The sequence below is a fragment of the Taudactylus pleione genome, unplaced genomic scaffold (genome assembly GCF_031769625.1).
Source record: "Taudactylus pleione unplaced genomic scaffold, aTauple2 ptg000005l, whole genome shotgun sequence".
In the NCBI taxonomy this organism is placed as follows: Eukaryota; Metazoa; Chordata; class Amphibia; order Anura; family Myobatrachidae; genus Taudactylus; species Taudactylus pleione.
This window is the reverse complement of record NW_028284408.1, coordinates 16,698,955-16,715,000: the sequence shown is the minus strand read 5'-3', so window position 1 is coordinate 16,715,000 and position 16,046 is coordinate 16,698,955. Positions and strand designations below refer to the sequence as shown.

At 42.9% G+C, this 16,046-nt stretch overlaps 1 protein-coding gene across 1 annotated transcript in view; it reads right to left on the bottom strand.

The window, feature by feature from the left end:
• Positions 1-136: 136 nt before the first annotated feature.
• GTF2F2 (general transcription factor IIF subunit 2) overlaps positions 137-16,046 on the bottom strand; it is a 214,517-nt gene continuing 198,607 nt past the window's right edge. The window contains exon 9 of the mRNA XM_088477306.1: positions 137-603. Coding sequence (XP_088333432.1) covers positions 484-603 — 120 coding nt within the window. The 3' untranslated portion in view covers positions 137-483. The remainder of the gene's footprint in view (positions 604-16,046) is intronic.

Below are 16,046 nucleotides of genomic sequence, written 5' to 3'. Positions count from 1 at the left end.
GATATTCAATGTGTTTTATAAGGAATCCCTGACCCATAAACAGAATCATATGACAAGACCAGCTCTCCAGCAGGCACACCACATGACTGCTACTATATACAGAAATAAGAAAGGACAAAACGGTTTCTACAAATAAAACAACACTTTTATTTCTGAAGGGAATTTATCATACCCAAACAGATTTCTACAAAAATATGTCCATTCATACATTTTCAGATAAACACATCTGAGTGGAAGTAATTATAAATTGTAGATAACTGACTCACTTTCAATAATAAAAACTGTTCTCTGTTGCAAGGTGCAAAGTATTGTCTACATACAAAGACCATATTGAAATTCCCCAGAAGAAAGTTTTTCCTAATGACTTGTTTCCTTTGCATTGTGCTGCAGATCACGTTTACAAAAAAACCATAAAACCAAATAAGTTTGTGAGGTGTGTTCCTCTAATTAGCTGTATGGGCTCTTCTCCCATGTAATACACTGCTAGTCACTCTTCTCATCTCCTTTGTAATGTCTGTATTCTGGCTTCAGCTCCCACGTGTTCTTGTGAGGTGTTTTCACATTGTAAATGGCAATATCTCTCAGTATTTCTTTCAAATATATCTGCAGGACAGAAAAACACAATGTACCAAAATATTTCATTCAGTTGGTTAGTAATAACAATACATATACAGCTTCTACTTTTCAAAGTTTCTAAAGAAAAAAATATATATGAACATAAATGGAGAAATCCCTATGACTTAAGGGGGGTATCCACTAGACGATAAAGTTGAACGATAATGATAAAATCGTTCGATCATCGTTTGAACATCGTTTGAACATCGTGCAGTAATTGTTTCTAACGATGTACGATGCGCACTCCCGCTGGTCGTTTGATCGTCTCCTCCATCGACTGAACATGCAGGTCAATTTCACTTGATTGCTTACAAATCGTTTACACATCGTTCACACTGAACGATCAAACGATGAACCACTATCTGCCCACTGTAGCTGAAAGCTCTCAATCACAGATTAAAACAACATAGTTTATTGTTAGATCTTTTGCAAATTGTTCAGAGTGGAAGATCATATTTCAAGGGAGACTTCAAGGGAAAATCGTTAAGAGGTTGGACAGGGATAAAATCGTCTAGTGGATGCCCCCCATTATACACCAGATTAGCAGCCAAATAATATAAACATAGACAAGCACTGCTTTGAAGGTAGTAAAGTGTTACAAAAAAAAATCTAAGAAACATGAATTCACAATGCAAGGATGTGATGATTTTGTAAGGATTGTGTAGCTCATATTTTATTATGTATTATCTCTTCCAGGCATTGCCTATTCTGCTCAGTGTTACATACTGTATGTAGTGCGCCCAAGATGGCTGTCTCACCTGTTACTGTAACTGATGACCCAAAGTAGCTGCATCATCTCTGTATTATGTACGTGATTTATGTACAACACCTGGAGTTCTTTTGCAGAAAAGTGCTATATAAATAAAATTATTATGCAAAACAGAAGCAAACCTCACACACTCTCTCTTTATCTCTCTGCAGGGAAGCTGTCTCCTCCTGTTGGTGTTTCTTATTAAAGCTGGGTAAACACTATACAATATATTGGCAGATCTTGCGATCCATGATGGATGGCAAAGACCTTAGTATAGAGTGTACCTTCAATGCCACCCAATCAATTATTTGATGAATTGGGTGGATGCATCCTCCCATCTGATGTGCTGCGAATCAGATGGGACAATGCAATTGGGGACATGGTGTATCGCGTCAGCATGTAGTGTGTACGTCGATTTGATATATCGTTACATTGATGCGACCACGCCAGCCTGGGCTTTCCCTGACATGGTCGCATCCGATGCAACCTGTCAGAAACGCCCACTAGGCGACTGCTGGAAGCTAATCATCCAGCAGCCGCCATATCAACGGGACCTGCTAGCCTTCCTGCAACCGTGACTACCCTTCCAATGTCTCCCGATCACCGCTGGCCACAGTGATCAGGTATCCAGCAACATCCCCCTCTTGGTGCGGCTGCAGACAGCTGTGACTTCAATAGCTGTGTCCCTATCACTGTGGCCAGCAGTGATCAGGCAGCCGCTAGCACCCCCTCCCAGCGCAGCTGTGACGGCAATAGTAGCAGCAGCCGCTGCTCCTGCTAGCCATGACTGCTGCTGTGTCCCTGGGCAGCCGGTCTCACCACTCCGGGCACAGCTGCAGGCAGCTTTGACTCAAATAGAAGCAGCAGTCGCAGCTACTGGTACCGGTAGCTGCTGCTGTGCCCCTAGGCAGCTGACAGAACCCCCACCCACTCCTTCTGGCTTCTGGAAGCAGCAGCTCCGCCTCTGTCCCCCACGTGTCTCTATCACTGCTGACCAGTGATCGAGCAGTGGGTGCATAATACAGCATATATATTATAGAGTTTTTTTTAAACTATAAAATAATTTTTTTCTAAAACATCCCCAAAATGGTCATTTTTTTCATCACATTATGTAATTAATTAAGATTTTTAATCGTGATTTTACATTTTTGTTAAAAAAAATTATATTGAATAATGTTTAAACAGCTCTTATGTACATAATTTGCTAATTAAAAAATTCACAATTTTGGGGACTTTTTTTTTTTTTTCAACAAATATTAGCCAGTTAAGTGGTTAAACAACTGCTCTCTGTTAGCAACTAAAGATGGCTGCTCCCTGACAGCTGCTCACCCAGTCACTGGTTCTCTGCTACCGCTGTCCCCTGCTAAACACTGCTCTGCTTCTTCACCTCTTTACCCACAGGCATCACCATCTTTTTACCCACTAGTGTCTGGTTTCTGACTTTTTAGTTACCCCACAGCTACTTTCAGCTTTAGTACTGTCCGCCACAGGCCCCCCAGTCTCATCATGCTACTTTCTGCTTTTCCGCTGCTCAGCTTTAGTACTGTCCGTCACAGGCCCCCCAGTCTCATCATACTACTTTCTGCTTTTCCGCTGCTCAGCTTTAGTACTGTCCTTCACAGGCCCCCCAGTCTCATCATGCTACTTTCTGCTTTTCCGCTGTTCAGCTTTAGTACTGTCCGCCACAGGCCCCCCAGTCTCATCATACTACTTTCTGCTTTTCCGCTGTTCAGCTTTGGTACTGTCCGCCACAGGCCGCCCAGTCTCATCATGCTACTTTCTGCTTTTCCGCTGTTCAGCTTTGGTACTGTCCACCACAGGCCCCCCAGTCTCATCATGCTACTTTCTGCTGTTCAGCTTTAGTACTGTCCACCACAGGCCGCCCAGTCACATCATGCTACTTTCAGCAAAGATTAGGGAAGTTTATGGTTCGGATGTGGAAGTTTGAAACTTATGGGTAGTCTAAAGGAGGAAAGTGCAGTTTAGGTGTAGCTGAGAGAGGGGGGAGTTTACAGCTGAGCTGCTAGTGGAGACGGTAAGGAGTGAGGTGGGGAAAGGAGCATGCAAGTCACGTGCATATGAAGTGGCAATAACACTGATCCTATATACATTTAATTAAGAAGTCGTAGGAGGCAAGGATATGCATCCATTGCACCTCCATAACAAAAATGTACACTTGGTGGCCACTATACAAAGAACACCTTTCCAGTGCTGGGTAACCCGACCCCCATCCCTCTTTTGCACCAGAACAGACTGAATTCTTCTTAGAATTAGCTCAACAGGTATATTATGAAATGTTGACATTCAGAATGTCAACATAGGGCATGTCAACATATTGTTTTTGCAGTGTCTGAACCACTGACACAAGGCAGGATGTATTAACGAATTGATGTCTGGCCATTCTCCTTTAACCTCTCTCATTAATAAGGTTTTTTTTCCCCACAGAGCTAATGCATACTGGATGCTTTTACTTTTGCACACCATTCCCTGTAAACTCTAGCCGCAGACCGGACAGAATGCCCATGCTGACCCTGTCCACTTATGAAAGCCCCTACATTAGGCACGTGAGTGTTAGAACTGGACCATGACACGCAAAGGAAGAAGGTGGCCTGGTCTTATTAATCACATTTTCTTTTTAGATGCTGATTGCGTGTGCGCTGGGGAGTACATGGTGCCAGTATGCACTATGAGAAGAAAGCAAACCGGCGGAGGCAGTGTGATGCTCTAGGTAAAGTTCTGCTGGGAAACCTTGGGTCCTGGCATTCATGTGGATGTTGCTGTGATATGTATCACCTAAACATTGTTGCATCCCAATATATCCTGCTGGCAGTGGTCTATTTCAGGTGGATAATGTGCCTTACCATCACGCTGAGATTTACCATTCATATACAATTGCAGCTTTTCTAAAAAGTCAACTCTCAATATGGAAAGTACACAAGCAGATGGGAGAGTTGATACAGCTCCAGAAAATCTTGCAGGCTGACAATTTTTACCCTAATGATGGCCTAAATCACATGAGATCCCCCTTAGGTCTTGCTGCTGGTTAAAAGATGTTCAACCATCTTTCCCCTCTATTGTCTCCCCATTCTTTCAGTCCTTTTTTTTCTTGGGGTGTGTGTGTGTGTGTTAAAATGATTACACTTTTGTTGTAATAAAGATGTTTCAGAATTATAATTTAAAGTTATATGGTTTTCAAAGTCAAGCCTACACTTTGCTTACTATCCAGCAGATGGCAGCAAACAGCCACAGTTAGTGTAATTCCAATAAGCATCACCAATAACTCATTCAAATCTAGGTCTCTGAGCAAGATTTGAGTTCCACTGAATCAAAATTCTTGCCAATATTGTTGCACAGGATAATCACATCCAGGAGTTGAAAATGAAGATAAAATATTATCATCAATTTACATTTTATATATATTACCGGAGGAGGGACAGTTCATTGACACAGATTATTATTTTGCCCTCTGTCACCTTGTGCGGTTATGTTGCACTCCTGAGTCTTTTGCCGCCACCGGAAATGAAATTATTCCAATGTATGTTGGCAGAAAGCAAGTTTCATGACGGTGTTTTCTTGGGTTGGAAAAGATCTTAAAATAATTTGAGGAAGGTCCCAATCCCACAAAAGCTGTAACCAGCTATGGAGATCTCCAAAAGATAGATGCCAGAGACTGCTATGCACAGTATAAATGTTATAAAGAGGACAGTGGAGTACCCCAGAGTGACCAGTGTAGGGGTTCAGGAGTGTTTTTTCCCCAGACACACCAGGCCCCTTATCAGGATATGAGTGGGTCCAGAGGTCTAGATTTAAGTGGGGAGAGATGGTTGAGAAGGAAAACAGACAAAAGGTTCAGAGTTTACTAGCGTCATGGACAGAGAGTCTAATAATCCTGGCACTGTTTTGAAGGTAAAAACAGTAGGCTTCAGAGAGTGACTGGATGTGGGGAGTGAATGAGAGTTTGGAGCAGAGGAGGACACTCAGAGGGAACATGGGGAACAGAGGAGAGAGTACTGTGTGTTACAAATAGGGAGAGGTAGGGATGTTTAGAGGGAAGATGATGGGCTCTGTTTCAGACATGCAGACCATTAGATAACATAGGGACCTGCATGAGGGGTTACTAGAGAGACAGCTGGATACACAAGACAGGGGAAAAGGGGAGAGGTAGATTTGCACATCATCAGTAATGAGGTGGGTAATGGAGACTGAAAGAGATGATTAGTTTACCAAGGGAGTAGATGTACAGAGAGAAGAGAAGATGATTGAACACAGAGCCCTGTGAGGCCCCATCGAGTATATCACACCAGGGGCGTATCTACCCATTGGCCAGGATGGCACTCACCACGGGCGCCGACCAAAGGGGGGGCGCCGTCCGGCAGTGCCACCAGTAGCCAAGGGGTGGACAAGTCCCCCGGCCCCAATAGTGTAGGGCAGACCACAGTGATATCTGTCTGCCCTACAGTGGCAGCTGTGTGTTTGTAATAGCAGCCAGCTAATGAGAGTCAGACAGACTCTCATTTGCTGCTGCTGCGTCGTCCGTTGAGGGAGCCGGCTGGAGCTCACTAATGAGCTCCGTGTGCTGGCTCCCCCCACAACATGTGATGGGAGAGACGTCATACATCATGACGTCTCTCCCATGCAGGAGAAGAGCGGCCGGGACTCACAGCAGACAGCGGAGGTCGCCTCAGGAGCGGGGATCAGGTAAGTAGAATTTTTTTTGTTCTTTGTGTGTGTAAACCTGGCACTACAGGGGGGGGGGGGACACTGAAATAGGGGGTGGCCGCTACAGGGGGCACTTTATGGGAGGGGTGCCCGCTACTGGGGGACACTGTATAGTAGTGGCCACTACTGGGGGCAATTTATGGGGGTGGCCACTACTGGGGGCACTGTATAGGGGTGGCCAATACTGGGGGCACTGTATAGGGGGGGACTACTACTGGGGGCACTGTATAGGGGGGGGACTACTACTGAGGTCTACTACTGGGGTGACTACTACTGGGGTCACTGTATAGGGGGGGGCTACTACTGGGGGCACTGTATAAGGGTGGCTAATACTGGGGGCACTGTATAAGGGGGGCTACTACTGGGGGCAATGCAGCATAGGGGGGATTACTATTGGGGGCACTGCATGGGGGGGGGGCACCAGTCCATTACATTGCCAGGGGCGCTTGGATCACTAGATACACCCCTGTATCACACACAGGGCCCTGTTCAACACAGTATACATGACAAGGTTAGGATTACCATTACCTGGCATACACTTGCCTTATAAGTACACTTCACATTTCCTGATTCATTTCTGTTCTTCTCTGCCTCATGCTTTATTACAGTTATGGAACTCCTCAGCAAATTCTAACACACGTATTCTATTTCATAGGATCTCACAAATATATTTTACACATAATTGGGGCATTCACAATTCAATCTTGGCCAGTGCTCTCTGTAAATTTTCCCTTATAACACAGAGCTGCACAGGAAAATTGCTGGGGTACTGTATGCTACTGCCGAACGTCGCAGAGGCACATCACATTGATGGAACAGGAGATTATAGTTTTATGTGAATAATAATACATATAGTTTCCCTTTATAAAATATGCAATCCCTACAACAAAATTATCATATATAAATATATTATAGCAAGGAATGGCTATTAAAGCAAAGAAACATTTACTGAACATTCTGGTATTACCTTACTATGAAGCAAACCCTTTTAAGATTATTGTTGCTATGGTAATCACACAGAACAATGCTGATGGAAGATCACTTAAAATGTGTCATATGCACAAACACACGCTCTGTATTGTGTGTGTAAAATATATATATATCATACACACACACACAGTTTGTATATCTTATTTATAAATTTCATTGGTCTGTTTGTTTATTTGTTTATCTGTCTGTCCAGTTATGCATTCGGACACCCCTGCACCATTTGGGATGAAACCAAAGCGAGATGGTCCAGTTGGATCTTGAACAGGTTTTAGGTGGGTTAGGGTCCTAGTCGGACCTCCCGTTGGTGTATGCTGACCAGAACTTTGACCCAGGAAGCCTGTTCTGGGCCTTACACTAGATGGATTTTGAATAAAACTTCACAGAGTGGTAACACTGGATCCCAGGAGACATACTAGGGGGTTAAAGTCCCGGTCGGACCTCCTGTAGGTGTATGCTGGGCAGAATTCTGGCCTGGGGAGCCTATTCTGGGCCTTCCACTGGATGGGTTTGGATGAAACCTTCACAAAGGGGTGGCAATTGGTCTTGGATGCCTAATGGAGTTGTTGTGGTCTCGGTTGGACCTCACGGCGGAATGCGCTGGCCAGAACTTTGACCCAGGGAGCCTGTCATGGGCCTTCCATTGGATGCATTTGGATGACATCAGATAAAAAAACTTAATAACTTAAAGATTTAAACTCTGGCAATGCCGGGTACTTCAGCTAGTATGTATACACACACACACATATATATATATATATATATATATATATATATATATATATATATGTTACTCCATCACCCGGCACTCTGGACCCACCGTGGGGTAACTTGCTCCGTTGCCTTCCTTTAGGAGGACAGCACCCCCAACATAAATCCACTGTAAAACAGGCGGCACTCGGAGTCTTCAACAACGGTGAAATCAAAATGTGCTTTTAAACAACGTTTCGAGGAATGACTCCCCTTCCTCAGGATACACATACACACTTATATATATATATACACACACACACACACACACACACACACGTACGTACGTACTTACATACATACAGGATGGTTATAATATTAAACTTCCCATATTCATTGCCATCTGTAGCTTGATTTACCAGAATGCCACCAAATTTGGTAGGGAACCTAATTAGAACATGGGATCCAGGAATACGTTAAAAAACCAAAAAAAACCTCACACAATTAGTGAAAAAAGTCACCAATAGCGGGAATATATCGCTGTACAATGTGAAAACAGAGAGAAAATGGTCAGACAAATGAATAAAAAGACTTCACTACCTGTGTATTACATGGATGGTAACACCGCAATAAAACATTGGTCTGTCCATTTTCTCACTGTTTTCATATCAATTCTACTGTAAAAAGCAATGGCCACACATCCATAATGAAATACATAAACAGAGGCTACACTAAAGGGCATGGTCATGCTCGCTCTAGAGCTGAAGTAGGTATAACAAAACATACATAGAATACACACAACATTTATAATGGAATTAAAAACAAAATTAAGCATGGTAAATATCTTATATAACTAATAACAAATCACAAATGACCCAAGTCCCAATAAGAAAGATGTAAATCTATTCATGGTATAGATCTCTCCCAAATAAAAGCATATATCTTGGCCAGAGGTACCACATATTGTAGAAAAATATTAAAGTAGCTGAGTTTGTTTAACTCCTTAGAGGACACAGTATCCAGATTAAAAATCCATGAAGATTACGTTATTGTTAATACCACTTATCTGTCTCCCCCTCTTTCTGCAATGGATGATCACACAATGCAGCAATGACAGGGAGTGCCGCCTTGTCTCCAAACAAATGTTTGGATTTTTCTTATTCATTTTTTAAATTTTACCTTATACAGCGACATATTTCCCTTTATTGCCAGATAGAAGAACTAATTTATGTTTTCACAGAATCCTTCTCTCCATGCCTTAAATAGTATGCTTACTACATTTGGTGGCATTCCACTGCAACTTTAATTAGGGAACTTTAATTATGCCCTTGTTGTTTGTGTATCTATCTATCTTTTCTATTATATACATAAATACATGTAAACACACACATACATACCCGTACACATATGCCACGTACACATATGCCCCTCCCAACCCCGTCAATCTCCCAGGCTCATATTCTTCTCGGTCCCTTCTTTCTTTGCCACACCACCCCTCTTTGCCTGCTCCTCTGCCCTGTACTATATATATATATCTATATATAGTACACGTTTGGCGGCACTCAGTTGTGAGCACCCTGAGGAAAATGTATATCTTGCATTAATACGTCAGTCATTTGGAGCCACTGTGTCATGTCGTATTTCACAACTGAGTGATTTTAACAGGATCTTACAAAAGATATAATTGTGTTTGTCCCCCTTCTGCCACCGAAACAATTCTGGCCCATCCAGGCATGGACTCCACAAGACCTCTGAAGGTGCCCTGTGGTATCTGGCACCAATACATTAGCAGCAGATCCTTTAAGTCTTGTAATTTGCGAGGTGGGGCCTCCATGGTTCGGACTTCTCTTTCCAGCACATCTCACAGATGCTCGATCGGATTGAGAACTCTGGAATTTGGAAGCCAAGCAAACACCTGGAACTAACAATTTTTGCAGTGTGGCAGGGTGCATTATCCTGTTGAAAGAGACCACTGCCATCAGGGTATGCTGTTGTCATGAAGGAGTGTACTTGGACTGCAGCAATGTTTTAGTAGGTGTTACATGTCAAAGTAACATCCATATGAATGCCAGGACCCAAGGTTTCCCAGCAGAACATTGCCGAGAGCATCACACTGCCTCCGCCGGCTTGCCTTCTCATAGGGCATCCTGGTGCCATCTTTTTCCCAGGTAAATAACCATACACACCTGGCTGTCCGCATTGCTCTATGGTCCAGTTCTGATGCTCACATGCCACTGTAGGTGCTTTTGGCGGTGGACAGGGATCAGCATGGGCACTCTGAACGGTCTGCGGCTACGCAAATTGCGATGCACTCTGTGTTCTGAAACCTCTCTGTCATAGCCAGCATTAACTTTTTCAGCAATTTTCGCTACAGTGACTCTTTCATCGGTTGTCCTTCCATGGTCCCCTTTCGGTGCATACCAGGAACACCCAACAAGACCTGTCTTTTCGGGGATGCTCTGACCCAGTCACCTAGCCATCACAATTTTGCCCTTGCTAGAGTCATTCAGATTATTATGCTTGTCAATTTTTTGCTGTTTCCAAAACACTGAATTGAAGCAGGACTCATCAATGAGTAATCTCCGATGCAAAGTCCACAAGAACAAAAATTAAAAACACTCACCAGATCCAGCATGACTGGCAGGGACAGCACTGATGTTAAGGCAGCTCATCCACTACACAAGAAAAATGAGTGATTACGACATCGTTATCGTTCAAATCGCTCATTAATCGTGCAGTAATTATGCCGGCAACGACCAACGATGCGCGCTCCCGCTGGACGTTGTCGGCATCTGTCATCGCCTGAACATGCAGGGCAACCTGATGAGATTGTCAGGTTGTGCATGTTCGGGGATGAGGGAGGGTGCCTGCACTGACCGACATATCGTTCAGTGTGGGCACATTATCCACTGCACAGGATGATGAACGATTACACGATTACAATGTTCTAATCATACAGTCATTCCACTCTAGTGTAGTGGATACGCACCTTAAGTCATTATATCAAAGCAACATGTTACAGTGTAACTGTAACATAGATAAAAGTATAATCTATTTGTTGTTATCCATCAAGTTTATAGGACTTGGGTTGAGTGTACACTGAAACAGAGAGGCTGTCTGATGTCACAGTCAGCAGCAACCACCTCAGGAGTATCTGTAAGGAATAGTAAGGGTAGATGGATGCCTCTATTGCAATAATAAAGTCAAAATAATAGAATTATTATACAGAAGTTGATACTTTCAAAAATGTATTAACATAAAAACTATTGAGGTTCATACAGTCGGTTAGTGCATTTACAAACGAGCTTCATCGTGATAAAGTAAAAAACATTACAAGCACATCCAAGAAATAACTATTGAAAAACATTAATATTCCCTGGATCACTGTAATGTCCATCATAAAAAAAGGATAGAAAATGAAACAACTATGAATTCGTCTAGAACAGGCCATACTTCGAACAGATCATCTGTGCAAGAAGGGCACTTGTTAAGCTGGCCTACTAGATCTGACCGAGTTACCGTCTCCCGTGACAGAGATGGAAAATTCACAAGAAAATATATACGTAGTTGTGCTGATTAGGTGCAAACTGTTTTACAAAATTACAGGTTTCATGCACCTTTCTTACCATAATTACACTAAACTACAGAAAACATGTCTAAAAATATTTCAAGGTTGCCGTACTGTATGCTAAAACCAGACTAGTACATATTCGTCCAAATGATCCAGAATCCGTAAAGTTTAAAATAAACCTGTATAGTTACATATAATCACAGTGAGTGCTCGTCATTCTACTAAGCGCACCTTTTATCTTTTTAATATGTAATTTAAACAATACAGAGAATGAATAACAACCAAGGAAAAGGGCAACATTAAAACTTTGAAATTGTTGGTTTAAATGATAAAGTGCAGAAACACTTTAAACATACGTATTTACCCTTTACTGATTAATGAGAAAATATGAAAATACAGAAATACCAAACATGTTTTAATGACTTAAAGAGACTGTCCTTTTAGCCCGTGCCTTGCATGTAGCCAAAAATCAGCAAACCCTATAAAACGGGAATATAACAGCCTGCCATGGAAACAAGTGGATTGCTGAACTTCTCAGAAACTTATTTTTGTATTCTTCAGCCAAGTATTTAGGTCATCAGCCACAGTGGTTTATTTTTGTTGCTCTGGGATGACATCGCTTAAAGCTGTTATCACACAGCCTCTAAATAAATCAATCAAACTGGATATAAAAACATGGCTGAAATCCAAAGAAAGAACATAAAAAACAAAAACAAAGAGGTATATTGCAAAAACTTCATGAGGACAAATAACCATCATCTGAAGCTAGGACACCCATTTAATATGCTATGGGTCTTAATATCTTAAAGGGTCAAGTGTCCTTGTTTTGTCATATTCACCTTTACTGCACAGAGTTACATTGCACACAGAGGGGGAGATGCACCAAACCTTGGAGAGAGATAAAGTGGAGAAGTTGCCCAAAGCAACCAATCAGCTTCTGTCATTTATTTAGCAGGGTTTGTGAAATGACAGAAGCTGATATGTTGTTTTCATCAACTTCTTTACTTTATCTATACGCCAAGGCTTAGTACAGTGATTCCCAACCTCAGTCCTCAAGGCACACTAACAGTCCTGGTATTAGTGATATCCAAGCTAAAGCACAGATGGTTTAATCAAAATATCTGAGGTACTAATTAAGTCTCCTGTGCTTAAGTATAGCTATCCTTAAAACCTGGACTGTTAGTGTGCCTTGAGGACCGTGGTTGGGAACCCCTGGTATACACAATCAAAGCCGCCATTAAACCTGTTGGCCGCAGGTACAAAGATGGGATGTTACTATATCACACTGGGATATTCGGGGCTCCATCCACAAATGCAGCCCTGCTGAAGAGTGCACGGCCACACCTTGATTTGAGCATTGTTGCGCCTCTTTGGTGGGCTTGCCCGGCACCAGTAATTTGCACCTGACCCTCCCCCCCCCTCTCTCTTTTAGCACCCCTGAACACAATCACTCTGTAAATTGTTACTATATGAGAGGCATTTCCATATTTAGCTGGAGGCATAGGTAAAGGTTAGGGGTTTGCATTGTCAGGTCTAGTAAAGTATTGATGGAAATAAATTTGTTACAAATGGGGGTAAGGAGGTTGACGTTGTGATGTGCCATCGGTAGGAGCTATCCCACGCCATTCCGTCAGCATCGCTATAAAACTGAATTATCCCTGCACAGATCTCCCAAATACTTTACTGTCAGTTTTGAAAAGTAGATGTCTCCTAAACATTAACCCAATAGAGTACATAAACTTACAGGTCATTTATTATAGACAACCTTTTCTACTCACTAGCAATGAATACACAGGATATTAATGAGTATCACATGCATTCCAAGCTTTCTGTCATACCTCCTAACAGGCCCAATACTGGTGGGATTCCCCGCATTATATGCACACTACGTAGGCAAGGCCAGCTGGAAAATAAGCAGGATGAGGGGGGGAGTTTGGGCATATTGTGGGCAGAACTGGATTTGTCCTGATTTTCCTGTGTTAAATGGTACAAGGCATGCACTGTAGAAATGCTTTAGGTGTTAGCACATTACTGCACACCAACACCTAATTGAAATACTTACTGGCTGCCTGTCCTTCACTGGCTGCCTGTCAGATGTCATATTGTTTGGCTTACTAACTTACAAAGCCCTACATGACCATGGCCCTGGGTACCTAAAGCAGCTTCTGATTCCTTACCATCCCACTCGATTACTGCGCTCTGTTGATGAAGGACTATTAACAGTATCTAGAATCTCACGGAATTCATCTGGGGGTCGAGCTTTCAGTTTTCTGGCTCCAACCTTTTGGAACTCACTTCCCCGCACAGTTCGAGAGGCCTCCACTCTAGAATCCTTCAAAAATAGACTCAAGACTCACCCAAGCATTTCACTAATGTCCCTTGTTTAAGCTGATTTTGTACTGTAAATGTAAAGCACTGAGTCCTTTAGGAGAAAAGCGCTATATAAATAAAATTATTATTATTATTATTATTATTAAATACGACTTGCGCCTTTTTACACAGACTTAAAAATCCAGGGTTGATGCACATGAACACGCATCAACCCAGGATTTTTGTCAGTGTACTGTAAATACCCCTTTTTCACTGCCAGCAATAACCCGGGTTTCTGCACGTAAGAGCGCAGCAACCCGGGTTACTTTGCTGTGTGAAAGGGCAGGGTTGAAATAAGCCTGGTCGAGTGACCCGGCATTTCAACCCTGGTCAGGAGCAGGGTTGGACACGGGTTCAACCCGGCTCGTGAAGCAATGTGAACAGGTAACCTGATCTCTGCATAGGGAGAGCCGGCGATTGGAGATGAGATCATCTTCAAGCAACGGCTCGTCATATGACGCCGATGGCGTTATCCACCCGGCATTAGTGCTGGGTCAGGCCGCCTGTCTAACGGGTTTCAGCCGGGTAGCTCCCGGGATGAGTGCGTGATCATCATCCCGAGTGCGACACAGGCATACTAGCAGAAAAATGGTATTAATGGATCCACCTGGGTCCAGGGACCTGGGGATTCAACTCTGGTAGCTTGCAGGGTTGGCCATGGGTCTTTCCCGTGTCACCCTGCAGTGTAAAGGGCGCAATCCAGGTCACGTTGACCCGGATCGTGCCGCATGCTGCCCGATTGGCCGGCTTCAGTGGTGCTTGGAGATGACATCATCACCAAGTGTCCACTGCAACCAGGGTTCCCGACCAGCGCTCATCACCCGCCCTCATTTCCTCTGGAGCGCAGCAGAGAGTGAGGTAAGATGCAGGGGGAGGGAAGTCTGTCTGTCGTGTTCCACATCCCGGGTCAGACCCGGGACTTTGGTATAAAAGAGGTGTTTTCTAAGCAGGAGTTGGAGGTAGAGCACAACCAAAACCTGTATTTCACAAGAGTAGAGTGCAGAATAATAAGTGTACATTGCAATAATAATTTTATTCAGACTTTATACTATTAGAAACAATTGCATTACATGTTCTTTAATCCATCAAATGAAGAGTGGGTCTTAATGCTTACTGTATATATTAGCAAGAGAAATTAAAAGTAGCCAATATTTTTTCATCCCTGTAATTAGTGAATTTCAAATAAAAAAAAAAAGATCACTCTAAAGACAGCAAGCATGTTATGTTGTACAGGGAGATTTTTACTTGCCACTTAAATCAAAAAGGTTAATTAATGATGTACTCCACAATAACAAGTGCTCATGTTGTTACCGAATAGCAGGTGTGTACTGTGTGTACACTTGTCTACAGGTATTTATCTAGATTTCAGTGCACTGGCTTTTTGACAGAGAAAGATGATAAATCCTTTTAAAATGAAAAAGCAAAACAAAAAAAACCCTGAAATGTATTCCTTTTCTTTTCGGAAAAGGGACAGAGCATTACCTAGCAGGCTGAGAAGAGGCATTGGGAATTTTCGATGAAAGTCCCCAGAGCCATCAAATCCAGCACTGGCAAGTGTCTGCACCAGAAGAAAACAAGGGATCTGTTAGCTGAATACAAATCAAATGGCTGCATGCATTGTATGCCAAGCACAACACATAACAGAGGACTAAAAAGCAGGCAAACACAAAACAAAAGCTAGCGTTTTAAGTCCATAACTGTACCTGGATTACAAATTCATTGCCTTATGGTAAATGTGAGTCTACATCATAAAACATAAAATAACATCACTGCTTATCTCACCTGGTCTATCAGAGACACTGATAAATGTAATACTTGCCACAAATACCAATCACCTATTAATTAGTACAGATATGTATGTTGTTAACAGACCCTATACATATAGCTCTGAGTTGCACGCAGTGTTGATGACGCACGCAGCTGGCCAATCTTTTAATTCTGCTTCTCAGTCGAAAAGCACGTATCCCAATTGTAAGCGCTCAGACGCAGAACAGAATCAGCCGCATGGTTTGAGGTAACAGGGGAGTGGTGTGTGTCCGATGGTGTGTCTAAAGACGCACGAGACAGATCTGCATTACAGCAAGATGCTGCAAGTGGTGTCTCAGCATTCACAAAATCAGCCGCGGCTTTAGCATAAAGACCAAGGCACGGCAAAAGACGCAGCAGCGGCCCCATCTGCAAGTAACTCAGAATCAGCCCCATAGACTGCAGCACTCAGACCACAGTGAGCCTGGCAGAATATAAGAATAGTTCCCCCATAAACTGCAGCTCACGGACACAGTGAGCCTGGCAGAATATAAGAATAGAGCCCCATATACTGCAGCTCACGGACACAGTGAGCCT